Source organism: Panthera leo, chromosome F2 (assembly GCF_018350215.1).
Source record: "Panthera leo isolate Ple1 chromosome F2, P.leo_Ple1_pat1.1, whole genome shotgun sequence".
In the NCBI taxonomy this organism is placed as follows: Eukaryota; Metazoa; Chordata; class Mammalia; order Carnivora; family Felidae; genus Panthera; species Panthera leo.
In genome coordinates, this window is record NC_056695.1 from 56,878,321 (window position 1) to 56,894,962 (window position 16,642).

Here is a 16,642-nt window from a genome sequence, read left to right on the forward strand (position 1 = left end):
CATTACCGGAAGGGATATACTCCAGTGTGCACTGAGTGATCAGACAGCCTTTGAGATAACTTTGCTGGACACTGCACCAAAACCACGGCTGCTCCAGGATCCAGCCGTGGTTGATCCACTAAATGTATTATACCTGCTTTCCAATCTGTTAGTAACAAAGCAGCAAAATACACTGCCATCGCGTGTTTATAAATTTGTTCTCGAAGACTAGAGCAGAAGTTCTTAGTCATTTCAATTTTCTAAAGCTGGACTTAAATTTCCTTGTTCAACCTCCCCTTCATTCTCTTGCATTTACTCAGTATTTCACAAATACTATGTTCATGTCCTTATTGGTTAGAAAATAGATTTGAAAATATGAAGAATATTCCAAAACTTTTAACTAATTAAAAGAACATTAGGCATTCTCTGGCACTGACTTCACCACTGTCCACTAAATGTATCATTTTCTCTCTTCTCTCTGCTTTCTATTTATCTGTCTCCCTGTCCTAATCACCCCTCTTTTCCTATACTCCCTAACTTTATTTTTTTTCCAACTATTTCTCTACGCTTCTTCATCTTTCTACTTATAGTTCCTATTTAAATTTAGATTCATTAGCTTTGTTTAAAAACAACACATGCAATGAAAGCATGCTTAAGTGACAACATTACCAAGTCTAACTATTTAGTGAGCATTCATTCAATTTCCCCAAAACGAATGGTCTTTTTCTACCTGGAGAATATTTTAACTTTTTTCCACTAACTTATGATTTGATAAAAATTAATGTTTTAATGAAAATTTACATGCTTTTTGTAGTACTGGTATTTTTTATTCTGTTTATTTTAATCCAGGAAATTTTTTAGAATTTTGTTCCAAATAAAAGGGAACATCCAGCAAATGGTTTGATGTGTTAGTTAAGGTCCCTCAACACAATGTTTGTAAATTTTGGTTGTCATCTTATCACCTTCTAATAGATTCCACTTTGTGGTTTTTGAAAAATACAGTGAATATTGTCCTTAGATTGCCTACACACAGTACCGAGCTTTTTTCTTTGTTTTTCTCATGGGTGGAGAATCAAGATATCTACTAATTCTTAAGAAATATCTGGGGATCAGTTTGAAGTCAAAGAACCATTATGTGAATATTTACTTTGAATTGTGTGACCTCAAAGTTAACAAATTAAATGTCGTTCCTGGTGAGTAGCCTCTAGACTATTGGGAGAGTTAGAAGTATTATTTTTCAAAGCAACTGCACATATAATATACATGGATACATCATTTATTCTTATGCTCATTCATTACCAATGGTGAGTTCTTTGCCATTCTTGAGTTGGGTCCTGATAACTAACTTAGAAAATCCTAGCATTCGTTGATTGCTTATTTTTATAGAACTAAAACTACCTCCTAAGATAGTCAGATAAATAATCACAAATTTGGGCAAAAACAAACTTCATGTAATAAAGTTTACACTTGATGAAGATAGAGATTTATCTCATTTATCTTCTAATCCCTCTACAACTCTCATCAGACTTTCCTTGACATGGTTAGGTAATCAACTCTACTCTTTAAATTAGAAATCAAGATTAAAGATGCTTAAGTTATATTTCCAGCATTTCTTTTCTCTCAAATATATTGGTTTCTGTGACCTAAATTTGTGAGATTTAAATACATTAGTCACTGTTTTCCCTTGAAAATATCAAACTCTCAATTCTTTGTTCTTAGAGTAAGCAGCTATGCATTATTAACACCTATTATGGAAATGGCTCAATTTCCTTCATGTATTCAACATAATTAAGAGTTTCTAACCAAAAGAAACATTTGAAAAATTATAGATAATTGGGTAAGCAATTCCATTAAGTTTTATTGATCTTATATTATGTATCTTATACAAATAAAGGACCTATTTGACATTCAATGAAACATTTAAAAAATGCAAAAGTTGTATATATAAGGGACTTAAAAAAAACTTTCTTCAATTTCTTTGTGATTATAATAATTAATTTAATAATCTATATTATGAATAAATATCAAAACATATGCTGCTTTTTAACTTTATTATCTATAATGACATCAAATTTCTGATGACATCCTACACCTTTCAGAAGTAGCCCTGACTATATAAGCAGCCTTAGTTTCTAGTGCTGCCTCAAGCTTTATACAATAATCTTACTGAACTAGGTGTACTTCTCCAAATGTACTGTATATCACAGCTCTGTCTGAACATGAAATTTTCATGCTAAGAATACCCAATACTCCTTGTCTAACCAAAATTCTTGCTTATTTGTTAAGATTCAGTCTAAGTGTCACCTCCTATTTAAAGTATTTCCTGAACTTCCTAAATGGAGCTGATTACTTACCACTTTTGTGTACTCTACCATAAATATCTCTATTCCTAAATTTATAGCACTGTGTTACTGCTTTACCTTTCTGTCTCTCCTATGAGACTGTGATCTTCTCAAAGAAAGATATAGTGACATATTTATCTTTGCATTTTCTATATTAAGCATGGTGTCTGATACACAGTAGCTGTTCCGTATATTTCTGGTTGAATGAACAATGAATGAATGAATCTTCTTTTACTAATTTGTCATCTATTTACATTACAATGACATTGTGTTTGAGGTAGCAATAGCTGGAAAATAAACTTCAAAATAAAACAAACACAAAAACATTGTCCAGAAGCAATTGACCAGTATTTATTAGTGCATGCCTATCATTGTAGCTTCTGTTCCTTCCCACAGAGAGTTTCTATTTTATCAGAAATTCCAGTATAGGTAATGAAGTTAGAGTGATGGATTGAGTGGCCTGGAAAATGATGTTAAGGAAATAATACTCAATGGGTTACCGTCACACAACAGAAACCAACAGAATTACAAAATGTGTATAGGCTAAGGTATTAAATCCTTTGATGAACACCAACATCAGTATAGGTGTACTGATGTTAATAATATATGGCAATATTATTTATTTAACTTCTACTTCTAAGTGCTGTATCACAGCCAACAAATGTATTTTGAAGGTCTAAGATTCAAGGACTGCACTTAGTGCAAGAGACAAAAGGAGATCCTAAATGGACATGGTCCTAGATTAACGGCTGACTCTGTCTTCCTGGGGTTTACCTTGTCGGGAGACAGTAAACCCCAAAATCGCCAAAATAACCACCCATTACACTTGTGATAATTTTATGTAGCAAAATAAACAATCATATATGTCTCATAAATGCATTTAGCTAGGGTACATAAGCCATTTTTGTGTCTAAAAGTTTCAGAGAGGGTTGGGAAATTAATATATATATTCTGTGCTACCAGAAAAGTCACTTACTCCAATTATAGCTTTAAAATATCTAAAGAATCCAGTTCTTCTCACAATTAAACAATACTTGTAAGGGAAGACATTACAACTGATATCACAGGAATAAAAAGGATCTTAAGAAATCACTATAAACAATTATACACCAAGAAATCAGGTAACCTAGAAGAAATGGAAAATCTCCAGGAAATATACAATCTACCCCAATAAATTATGTAGAAATAGAAAAATCTCAATAGACCAATAATGAATATGGAGATTAAATAAGTAACCAAAAACCTTCCAGCAAAGAAAAGCCGAGGAACAGATGACTTCAGGGTAAATTTTACTAAACATTTAAAGAATTAACATTGATCTTTCTCAAACTCTTCCAAAATATTGAGGAAATAGTTCTCAATTCATTTCCCTGATGGTCATAGCCAAATATATTATAAGAAAACTATGGGACAACATGCCTGATGAAAGAGAAGCAAAAATCCATAATAAAATAATAGCAAACCAAATTAAACAGCACACTAAAAGGATTATACACCATGAACAAATGGATTTATCCCTGAGATGCAAGAATGGCTCAACATACGCAAATAAATGTGATATACTACAATAACAGAATAAAGGATAAAGATTATCTTAATAGATGCAGAAAAGAGCATCTGACAAAATACAACATCCTTTTCTAATAAAACCTCCCAACAAATTAGATGTAATGGAATGCATCTCAAAATAATACAAGCCATACATGAAAAACCCACACCTATCAGAATACTCAACAGTAAAAAAATCTAAAAGCTTTTCATCTGATATCAGGAGCAAGAAAAGGATGCCCAATCCTTGTCACTTCTATTCAGCATACTACTGGAATCCTAGCCAAAGAAATTGGGGAGGAAAAAAAACCGATCAAAATTAACAAGGTAATGGAGGTATCTCTGTTTGTAGGTGACATGATCTTATATGTAGAAAAATCTAACTCCATAGGACACTGTTAGAACTAATAAATGAAGTCTGTAAAGTTTCTATACAAAATGTCAGAAATCAGTTGTAATTTGATACACTAACACTGAAGTATCTGAAAAGGAAATTTAGAAAATAATCCTATTTACAGTAGCATCAAAAATAATAAAACACTTAGGAATAAAGTTAACCAAGGAGGTTAAGACTTATACATAGAAAACTACAAAACACTGATGGAAGATACTGAAAAATTATTGGAGTATTTTCCAAAAATATGGAATAAATGGAGAACTATTCCATGTTCATGAATTAGAAGACATAATGTTGTTATAAAGTCCATAATATCCAAACTAATCTACAGATTCAATGCAGTCACTATCAAAAATCCAATGGCATTTTTTACTGAATTAGATAAATAAATAATCCTAAAATTTATATGCAACTACAAAAGATTCAAAGTAGCCAAAGCAATTTTGAGAATGAAGATCAAAACTGGAGACATCACACTTCCTCATATCAAAATATATTACAAAACTACAATAATTAAAACATTACAGTACTGCAATAAAGATAGACATATAGAAGAATGAAACAGAGAATCCAGAAACAAACCCACATCAACTTATCTTTGTCCAAGGTGCCAAAATACACAATGGGGAGAGAATAATCTCTTCAACAAATGATGTTGGGAAAACTGGATGTCCACAAGCAAAAGAATAACAATAGACCCTTCTGACATCATACACAAAAATTAATGCAAAATGGATTAAGGTTTTAAATAGAAGATCTGAAAATGTAAAGTCCCTAGAAGAAAACATAGAGGAAAGTGTCATGACTAGTCTTGGCAATGATTTCTTGGATGTGACATAAAAGCCTAAGAAATAAAAGCAAAAATAAACAAGTGGGCAACATCAAAATAAAAGGCTTCTGCACAGCAAAAGAATCAACAGAGCAAAAAGTAACCTAAAGAACGGGATAAAATATGTGCAAATCACATACCTGATACAGGGTTAATACTCAAAATATATAAGGAACTCCTGCAACTTAATAACAAGAAAATAAATAATCTTATTTTAAAAACAGGCAAAGGACTTAGACATTTCTCCAAAGATGACATAAAATGACCAACAGGGATATGAAAAGAAGCTCAGCACCTCTAGTCATCAGGACAATGCAAGCCAGTCAAAACCACATGATGAGCTATCACCTCACATCTATTAGGATGACTATTGTCAAAAAAAAAAAAAAGACTCATAGGAAAAACAAAAAGACAGAGTCCACCAGATGACCGAATAATATGTCCCTCATTATATCCTCCCCTTAGCAACAACAATGTAGCAGCCATCAATGGACAAAATGTCTTTGTGAGAAATGTGGGATACAGGTAGGGGTAACACCCCAGTACAGTCCAAGAATGAGAAAAGTCATTTGGAGAACACAGACCAGCACCTAGGTGGCTGACTCAAAAACAATTGCATAGCCCTGAGAACTTGAACTTGGCAACCCATTTGCCTTTGGTTCTGTCATCAATAAATATGCCAAGAGATCCAGGAGGAGTCTCACCTACCAATACATCAGATAATTGGTGTATAGACTTTGTTGCTGGCTGTAGATTCTGAAAGTGCCCTTTGAACTAACTCCAGGCCCTCTGAGCCACAGTCTAAAAGCTTCATAGAACACTGAATTACACAATCACCCATGAATGAGAGACCCTGTATGGAGGTCCAGGATTTTGACAGCAGTCCAACACACCATTGGAATAAAAACAAACAAACAAACAATAATCAAAGTTGACACATTGATGAGGATAAGAGGAAGAATTTGGTTTTACCTTCATTACCACTCCCCCAAGGCAGTGTTAAGTGATCCCCTATTGACCCGTGATTTCTCCTGTTGTGGAAAGTGACAGTGTGTGAGTGGGTGTCTGACTTTTCCAGCTGTGCAAGATGCTGCCAGAGAGGAAAAAGACAATCTCTCTCTTGCCTTATCCACAATATTGAATCATGGCCTGAGAAACTAAGGGCAGGTGAGTATATGGGAAAAGAGAAGTCAGAGCTCACAAAGAAATACACCAACGGGATGAGGATCCTACTAATTATGTCCATTAGAAGGCCTGCTGATGAGCCAATAGGATGGACACCTCAACCATGGATCTCCTCACTAGCCCATGGGCACCTGCAGTACTTTGATGCCTCTTCCACACACCCTAATACAGCATGGCTGACCTCCTGTGCATGCTCTCAACAATAGCAAGAGCAAGTTTTTACAAACAGCGACTGAGTATGTGCAGAAATTTGGCCCAGATTTGTGGACCTGGAAGAGATCACAGACTTGAGCACTTAGAGACACCCTTGGGAAAACAGAAGAGAGGTCATTAGTACCCAGCCCAGCTCTACAGGATTAAGAGAAGGCATAGAAGCTGAAGAGAAGGGAGAAAGAAGTGTGGAGCATGCATATTCATAGAAGGTCTGAGAAAGCCTCAAAATCACCAATAGGGCTGAAGGAAGATGTTTCTCTCCTGAAGTCAGTCAGTAAAGACAGGGAAACTATTTTAGTCCAGAAAACGTGGCGCCACCAAAGAACACAATAATTTTCCAGTAATAAACCTCAAAGAAATGGAGTTCTGCAATTTACCTGAAAAAGAATTCAAAATACCTGCTTGAAGGAAGCTCAATGACCTATGAAAAAAAAAAAAAAAAACAAAAACCATGGAAAAATAATTCAACAAAATCAATAAAACAATATATGTTCAACATGAGAAGTTTAACAAAAAGATCTGTTCACAATCTGTGAATTAGTAGGATCTCAAAAGGAGAAGAAGACAAAGGAAAGCAGGTGGAAAGCTTGTTACAGAAATAGCCAAGAACTTCCAAGATTCTGGGGAGAGATTTGGACATCCAAGTTCTATGAATTTGGCCCCCCAAAAAACTCAACTTAAAGAGATATTCTCCAAGATGAATTATAATAAAACTGTCAAAATTCAAAGACAAAGAGAATCTTTAAAATAGTAGGAGAAAAGAAGCTTATAATTTACAAGGGGACCTGTACAGGGCAATCAGTGACTTTCTCAGGAGAAACCTTACAGCCAAGGAGAAAGAGCAATGTTATAGTCAAAGTGCTGAAATAATAAAACTATAAAGCAAGAATACTCTATACAGTAAAGTGGTCCATCAGAGGACTTCAGAGGAGGGAGAGATCAGGATGGTCCCAAATAAACAAAAGCTGAAAGAGTTCATTACCACTAGACACATCTTACAAGAAATGTAGAAAGCTCTCACTCAAGCTGAAATGAAAGGAAACTAATTAGTAATATGAAAACACATAAAAATATACAACACATTGGCAAAGGTAAGTATATATTCAAATTCACAATACTTTAATACTGTAATATGATAGGGTATTAACCACTTAAGTCTGGCATAAATGTAAAGGACAAACATTTTAAAAATAACTATAGTTATAATAATTTGTTAGTGAATACAAAAAACTAAGAGGTAGGGGCGCCTGGGTGGCTCAGTCGGTTAAGCGTCCGACTTCGGCTCAGGTCATGATCCCGCGGTCCGTGAGTTCAAGCCCCGCGTCAGGTTCTGTGCTGACAGCTCAGAGCCTGGAGCCTGTTTCAGATTCTGTGTCTCCCTCTCTCTGACCCTCCCCCATTCATGCTCTGTCTCTCTCTGTGTCAAAAATAAATAAACGTTAAAAAAAAATTTTTTTTAAAAACTAAGAGGTAAATTGTGACATCAAAAAAAAAAAAAAAAACAAAGAGGGGAGTGAAAAGACAGAGATTTTTTATGCAAATGAAATTAAGTTGTTAGTGTAAAATAGCTATATCTAGAAGATATTTTATGTAAGTCTCATAGTTACCACAAAAGCCCACAAGATACATAAAAGATAAAGACAAGGGAATCAAAGCATACCACAATAGAAAATCATCTTATTCACAAAGGAAAAGTGCAAGGGAAGAAGAAAAAAAAAAGGGGAGGGATAATAATAAAGTCAGAAAATAATTGATAAAACAGTATTAGTAAGTTCTTACTTATAAATAATTGCTCTACATGTAAATTGATGAAATTATCCAAGCAAAAGACATAGAGTAGCTGAATGGATTCACCACCAAACAACTATATGCTGCTTACTAGAGACTCATTTTGGCTTCAAGGATACACATATGCTCACAGTTAAGGGATAATAAAAGATACTCCATGAAAGTGGAAACCAAAAGAGAGGAGTGGTGGCTATGCTTATATTTCACAATATAAACTTTAACTCAAAAGATGTAACAAGAGATAAAGCCATTGCATAATAATTAGATCGTTTAATCACAGGGATATACTAATCATAAATATATATGCCACTAACATCAGAGCACCCAAATATAATAAGGAAATATTAACAGATCTGAAGGAAAAAAATAGACAACACAATAATAGTAGGGGACATCAGTACTTCACTTTCAAAAATACACAGATCATCTAGATTGAAAAGCATATAGAAAATATTGGACTTGAACTATACTTTAGACCAAATAAACCTAATAAACATATACAGAACATTCCTTCCAGAGCAGCAAAATACATGCTTTTTTCCTGAGTACATACAGAACATTATCCAGGATAGATCATGTATTACATGATCTTAGAAAAGTTAAGAGTGAAATCATATCAAAACTCTTTTCCAACTACAATGGCATGAAACTAGAAATCAACAAAAGTAGGAAAACTGGAAAATCCACAAATATGTGGAAATCAAGTAGTACATTCATAAACAGATAGTGATTCAAAGAATAAATCAAAAGGGAAATTAAAAGAATATATCTTGAACAAACAAAAAGAGAAACACAACATACAAAAACTTATGGGATATAGCAAAAGCAGTTGTGACAGGAAGTTTATAGCAATAAACATCAGTCTGCGTTAAAAAAAAAGAAATATCTCAAATAAATTAGCTAACTTTGTATCCTAAGGAACTAGAAAAAGAATACACTAAAGCCAAAATTAGCAGAATAAAGGAAGTAGCAAAGATTAGAGTACAAATAAATGAAATAGAGAAAAGAAAAACAACAGAAAGACAAAGAAACTAAGAGCTGATTTTTAAAAAGATACCCAAAATTGACATAACATCAGAATCATTAACTGAGAGAGAGAGAGAGAGAGAGAGAGAGAGAAAGCTTAAACAAAACCAGAAATGAAAGAAGAGACATTATACTGATATCACAGAAATAAAAAGGATCACAAGAGACTGCCATGACAATTACACACCAAAAAATTGGATAATCTATAAGAAATGGACAAATTCTTAGAAACATATGACCTACCAACTAAAACATGAAGAAATAGAAAATCTGAGCAGACCAAGAATGAGTAAGAGATTGAGTTAGTAATCAAAAACTTTCTAATAAAGAAAAGTCCTGGACTGAATAGCTTCATAGGTGAATTTTACCAAACATTTAAAAAGGTATTAAGTGCCAATCCTTTTCAAAATCTTCTGAAAAACTGAAGAGTTTTTCAAGGACACCACAAGAAAAGAAAAATGACAGGTCAGTATCCCTGATGAATATAGATATAATTTTTTTAACCAAAATACTAACAAATTGAACTCAACAGCACATCAAAAGCACCATACACCACCATCAAGTGGGATTTATGTGTGGAATGCAAAGATGGTTCAACATACGCTGATCAAAAAATGTGATACATCACACTAATAGAATGAAAGATAAAAATAATGTGACAATATCAGTAGACACAGATAAAGCATTTGACAAAATAAAACATCATTTCATGATAAAAACTCTTGAAAAAATGGGTATAGAAGTAATGAAACTGAATTTAATGAAGGCCATATATGAAAAGTCCACAGCTAATGTCAAACACAGTGGTGAAAAGTTGAAGCCTTTTCCTCTAGATAGAGAAGACTAAAGTTGCCCATTTTCATGACTCTTATTCAACATAGTACTGGAAGTTCTAACCAGAGTAATTATCCAAGAAAAAGAAATTAAAGACATCCAAACCATAAAGGAAAGTAAAATGGTTTCTGTCAGTAAATGATGTGATTTTTATGTAAACAAAATCCTAGAGACTCCACCAAAATCTGTTACAACTAATCACAAGTTCAATAAAATTACAGGATACAAAATCAGCATTCAGAAATTAGTTGTGTTATTATATACTGAAAACAGAATATCTGAAAAATAAAACAATCTCATTTACAATAGCATAAACAGTAACAAAGATAAAATTTGGGAACAAATTTAACCACTTTTAAGCCACCTATACAGCCAATGCAATCCATGTCAAAATTTCAAAAGCATGATTTCACAGAGACAGAAATTCATGGAACCACAAAAGACCCTGAATACCCAAAGTAATCCTGAGACAAAGCTGGAGGCTTTATGATTTCAAACTATTACAAAGCTATAGTAATCAAACAGTATGGCCATAAAAATGGACACATACATCAGTGTAACAGAACTGAGAGTCCAGAAATAAACCCTCACATATACAGCCAATTAACATTTGACAAAGGAGCCAAAAATACTCACAGGGAAAGTATAGTATTTTCCCTATAAATGGTGCTGGGGAAACTGTTTAATCACACGCAGAAGAATGAAATTGTATCTCTCACACTACTCATAAAAATTAATTGGAAATGGATTAAAGACTTAAACATAAAACCTAATACTGTAAAATTCCTAGAAGAAAACATACAAAAAAAAGCTCCTTGACCTTGGTATTGGCATTGATTTTTTTGGATATAACACCAGGAGTATAAACAACCAATGAAAGTAAATAAGTCTACATCAAATAAAAAAACAAAAACTTCTGCACAGCAAATGAAGCAATCAATAAAATGAAAATGCAACCTACAAAATGGGGGGGAAGATATATTTACAAACCATGTATTTGATAAGGGGTTAATATCCAAAATATATAAAAAAACTCATATAACTCAATAGCAAGTCAAAACAACAACAAGAATAAACAAAAAACCTATTAAAAGCAACCTGATTAAAAAAATTGGCAGAGGATCTGAACAGATATTTTTCTAAAGAAGATAAACAAATGGCTAACAGGCACATAAAAGGATCCTTATCACTAACCACCAGGGAAACGCAAATTGAAAGCACAGTTAAGATGTCACCTTACACCTGTTAGAATGAAGATCACCAAGAAAACAAGATAACAAGTATTACTGAGGATGTGGTAAAAGGGAAGCCCTCTTGAATGGTGGTAAGAATAAAATTTGGTACAGCCAGTATGGATAAGAGTCTGGAGGTTCCTTAAAAAAAATAATAATAATAAATATCATATAATCCAGCAATCCCATCTTTAAGCATGCATCCAGAGGAGATAAAATGAGGATGTGGAAGAGATATCTGTACTCCCATGTTCACTACAGCCTAATTCACAATAGCCAAGACATGGAAACAACCTAAGTATCCATCTATGAATGAATAGATAAAGAAGTGTGGCATATGTATAAAATTAAATATTATTCAGTCACAAAAAAACTAGGAAATCCTGCCATTTGCAACATCATGCATGGCATTATGCTAAATGAAATACTCAGAGAGAAAACAAATAAATCTCATTTGTATGTGGAATCCAAGAAAGATTCATTCATCTTGCATCTTAGAAACAATGAGAAGAATGGTGGTTGCCAGGGGCTGGAAGGTGGAAAAAAATAGAGTGATGTAAGTCAGAATACAAACTTCTAGTTATAAAATAAATTCTGGGAGTCTAATATACAACATGGTGGCAGTAGTTATCAATATTGTATTATATACTTGAAACTTGGGAAGAAACTAGATTTTAAGTATTCTCATACACACACACACACGCATACACACACACACACACACACACACACACACACACACACACAGAACTAAGGAAAAAAAAGAGAAGGCAATTATGTGAACTATGGAGATGTTAACTATGTCTATTGTGTGACTATTTTGTAATAGATACATATATCAAATCAACACATATAAATTCAAAAACTACACAAATTACATTTCAATGAACTAAAAAGATAAAATTTCTGCATCATATTTATAAAAGAGTATGCTTTATAGTTTTCTACTGAGAATATTATGAGAACCCCAGGAAATAGAATAATTGAAGACCATTGGGATTATCTGGTCCTTAAAGATTGGCAATATTTCTATGTGAAGCCATTTGGACCTGGTATTTTGGGGCATGGGGATGGGGGGACAGTTTTTTAAACAACTATTTCCTATATTGTTCCTATGATTATTGCTCTACTTAGAATTTTTGTACTGGGATCAATTTTGGCAAATTTCATAATGCATTTTTATTTATTTCTCCTCATATATCTTGACTATCTGCTTTAAGAATATTGATGCTATGTTATGTGGTGCATAAATATTCAAAACTAGAGTTTTTGTTATGATATGTGCTCCTTTTGATAACTATAAATGTTCTTACTTGTTTAAAAAAACTGTTAGTGAGAATATGGAAAAACTTGAACCTTTATACAATGTTGGTGGGAATGTAAATTGAGGGAACCACTATGGAAAATAGTATGAAAGTTGCTCAAAAAAATTAGAAGCATGGGTGCCTGGGTGGCTTTGTCAGTTAAGCATCTGACTTCAGCTCAGGTAGTGATCTCACAGTTCATGATTTCAAGCCCCAGGTTGGGCTTTCTGCTGTCTGCATAGCACATTTTGGATCCTGTCTCCCTCCCTCCCTCTCTCTCTCTCTCTCAAACATAAATAAACATTTACAAAAATTAGAAGTAGATCTACCACATGCTCTAGAAATCCCTTCTGAGTATATTTACAGAATATTTGAAATAAGAATCTCAAAGAGAGATTTGCATTCCTGTGTTTATTGCAGCATTACTCATAATAGCCAAAATATGGAAACAACCTAGATGTCCATTAAGAGATAAGTGAATAAAGAAAAGATAGTATGTACATATAATGTGTAATATCATTCAGTCTTACAAAAGAGAAGGAAATCCTGCCAAATGTAACAACATGAATGAACCTAGTAAACATTATGCTAAATGAAATAAGCCAGACAAAAAAGGACAAATACTACAGGACAGTACCTAAAATAGTCAAACTCATAGAAACAGAAAACAGAGTGGAGATTTCCAGGGCAGGGAGGAGGGGAAATGGGAAGTTGCTGCTCACAATGGGTATAAAATCGAGTTATGTAAGACGAGTAAGTTCTAGAGATCTGCTATATGTTATCATGCTTATAGTTAACACTTCTGTATTGTGTACTTAAAAAAAAAATTGAAGGTGTATCTCATGCTAAGTGTACTTACAATTATAATAAGGAAGAACACATTTGTACACTTGTAAATTCTGATGAAAAAATTAAAATTTTATAGACACAGTCTTGTAAATGAATTGAAAGAGCATATCAAAAGCTTAAAGATACAAGATAATGTTCTTTTTTGATGAAGTCCAGTTTCTATATTCAAAGAATATTTAAAAAATGATATAAACTTGTTCTTAAATTTCTTGAATAGCACATGATATTATATTTACCTGTGTATTCAAGGTGAAATCCTGCAGCAGAAACACTGATGTCTGATTGGAAATTTAGATATAGATTATTAGACGTACTATTCAAAAGATGGGGTATTGTTGTTCCTGAAATGATAATTGAAAAGGCAGGTCAATGATCACATAATAAATATTATAGCAAAACTAAGTAAGTTGACTACTAATCAGCCAATAGAATACCAGTGAAATTACATATTGGTCAAGTGTTTTTTAGGAATTTTTAAATAAAGATATGTCTCCCACATTTCTCTTTTATTTTATTGTTTGTGCCTGTCTCTAAGGAGAAAGACTTTGGGATCACTCTGGATGGGTCCCTAAAAATAGGCAGGAACAAAGAGCGGGTGACAGTCAAAGCAGTAGATTTTACAGGTCACCTGAAATAAATGTTTGGAATTTCATGTGGATTTCAATATTTTATGCATGAGCTAATAATAACCTTAATTTTAAAGTTTGTAGTGATTTTTATGGTATAGTATCTTAAGATTTTGTATGGGTTCAGAGGATATGTTTATTTATTATTTATTGCCCTTTTTATTATATAAATATGTATATATATATAAATATATATACACATATATTTATATATATATACATATATATATAAATATATATATATATTTCATTTATTTTCTTTCTTTATTAATATGTGTATGTTCTTCTCTACCAGGTCAAGTACCTTGATGTTTCTTATACTCTGACAGCAAAGCTGGTAGGTAGTGTTTGAAAAATCCCAATTATAAACTAGTGTTAGCCTTAGCACTAGTAAATACATTATAGCCTTAGTCTCCTAGCAAGTACACTATAATGGTGTATTTCTGAAATTCTGAAGGAAATCAACTTGACTTTATTCCAATACTGAGCTGAAAACATAAAATGTCTGTTTGAACCAATTACTTCTTGACTATCTGCATTGAGTAATACCTCAAGATCCTTAAGATTACAAGTCAAGCAGTTTCAAATGGCAAGCATAAAAATAAGTGTCAAATCTATGTTTTAAGATAATGTCCAACAAGCATATTAGTTGATAGTGTGGCAACATTTTTTTCTGTAAGTAACTAGTTATTTTACATTTATTTTGTACAACTCTGGACCTTAACCACTCACTGATCTTTCTATAAAAAGAAAATATCAGGACGAATTCATTACAGAACATATAGTTGCTTTTTCCCCCTTCTCCAGTCTCTTATCTGTCTATGGAACCCTTATTGAATCAGTAAAGATGGAGGTAAACAGAAACTTTCACTCGACCTGCCTTTAGTGCCTTAGAAGATCTCAGCGATCAAGAACTTCAGCTCTGGAGTCACACCAGCTGGGCCCCGGTCTCATTCTAACATCAGCTGTACAACCTCAGGCAACTTAACCTAAGTGTCAATTACGACCAGAACTACTAGAAGGAACAAATGAGGAAACGTATGACAAGCCTCACACAGGGCTAGTAGCACTTGGTAATCAAGAGCTGTTATGTATCACTGGTTTTATCTTCATTGTTGTATTTATTATTAAGAAAGTATTACCCTTAATCAAATCTAAACAAATGTATACTCAAAATGTTATAAGATTTCTTCCAAGATTTCCACCATATCTATACATAAAATACTTTTTTTTTTTTTTTAATTTGAGAGTGAGAAAGAGAGAGAGGGCAGGGGAAGAAGGGCAGAGGGAGAAAGAGAATCTTAAGCAGGCTCCACACAGCATGGATGGAGCTCGACATGGGGCTTGATCCCACAAGCCTGGGACCATCCAAAATCAAGAGTTGGATGCTCGACTGACTGAGCCACCCAGGAACCCCTAAAATACTTGTTATGACTAACCCAAGTCACTCCTATTCCAGGTATTTCTTCTTTCCTCTCCTCAGTGGCAATGCTGAAAAACTGATTATGCCCTAGTTAAAAATCTGTGAAAAACCTACAACTATTCAAACCGACTTAAGTATATCTGAATTGTAGAAGTTGATAGTTTAGCTATGTTCCTATTTCTATAGTTAAAGTATAATTAAAGTAAAAAGTATAGTTAAAATTAAAGTAAAACTTGATTTCACTTTTCGCAGGCTGAAAAAGCTGCTTGATTGTTGCATAAATTACCTTTAAAAACCTTAACAAGTTTAAAAACCTTCTGGTCTTGGTACCTGGGTATATATTAATGTTATATAATTTTATTCATTTCATAGAAATAATTTTATTTTCTCTTTATTCTCACTCAACATTACCTTGTAACATACCATGTTTTTACACAGTCTCTAAAATTATTTTAATGGCTGCAGAGCACTCTATTGAGTAGATATATCATAATTACCAAGCACTGTCTAATTTTAACGATTTAAGGAGAAAGGGTACACATACCTGAACCACAGCTCAGCTGAAAATATTATCATTACTATAAAAGCATCAATAAATAATTACACAAATATAGTTAGAATATAGTAAGATTTTAAACAGCAATTTCAATGTCATTACCTTTAATGCCTTTGAAACATCTAACCTTGTAATTTAGTTTGCTGTGTATAGTTTATAAAAAGGAAATTAAAACTGCCAAGTCAGAGTTCTAGAAAGTCTTTTAAAAAGAGAGAGAGATTTCTACATTCCTAATTACATCTGTATTTCAATTAAGCTCAGCTCTTTTATTTACCTGAATAACTTCCAAGTCGTGGAGCATTGTTGTCTCCACCATCATAAAAGTCCAGAGAATCCCAATTATGTTCTGTAGCAAAGCTGATAACCTGTACCTGTGAAATAATAATTACTGATAAGAACACGTATTTCTAACAAGATAAAAATACCATAGTCCTCCACTCCGCATTAGAAGAGAGAACTCCAAACCAGGACCATATCCTCGTGACCCTTCATAGAAGGACTTTACCAGAAC

General features: G+C 33.2%; 1 protein-coding gene across 3 annotated transcripts in view; it reads right to left on the reverse strand.

Annotated features, from left to right (window-relative positions):
• The window catches only part of CSMD3 (CUB and Sushi multiple domains 3), a 1,240,952-nt gene that overhangs the window by 146,022 nt on the left and 1,078,288 nt on the right, over positions 1-16,642 (reverse strand). For all 3 annotated transcript variants that reach the window (XM_042923788.1, XM_042923787.1, XM_042923786.1), the window contains 2 exons: positions 16,406-16,502; positions 13,763-13,867 (listed from right to left, as the gene is read on the reverse strand). In XM_042923788.1, coding sequence (XP_042779722.1) covers positions 13,763-13,867; positions 16,406-16,502 — 202 coding nt within the window. The remainder of the gene's footprint in view (positions 1-13,762; positions 13,868-16,405; positions 16,503-16,642) is intronic.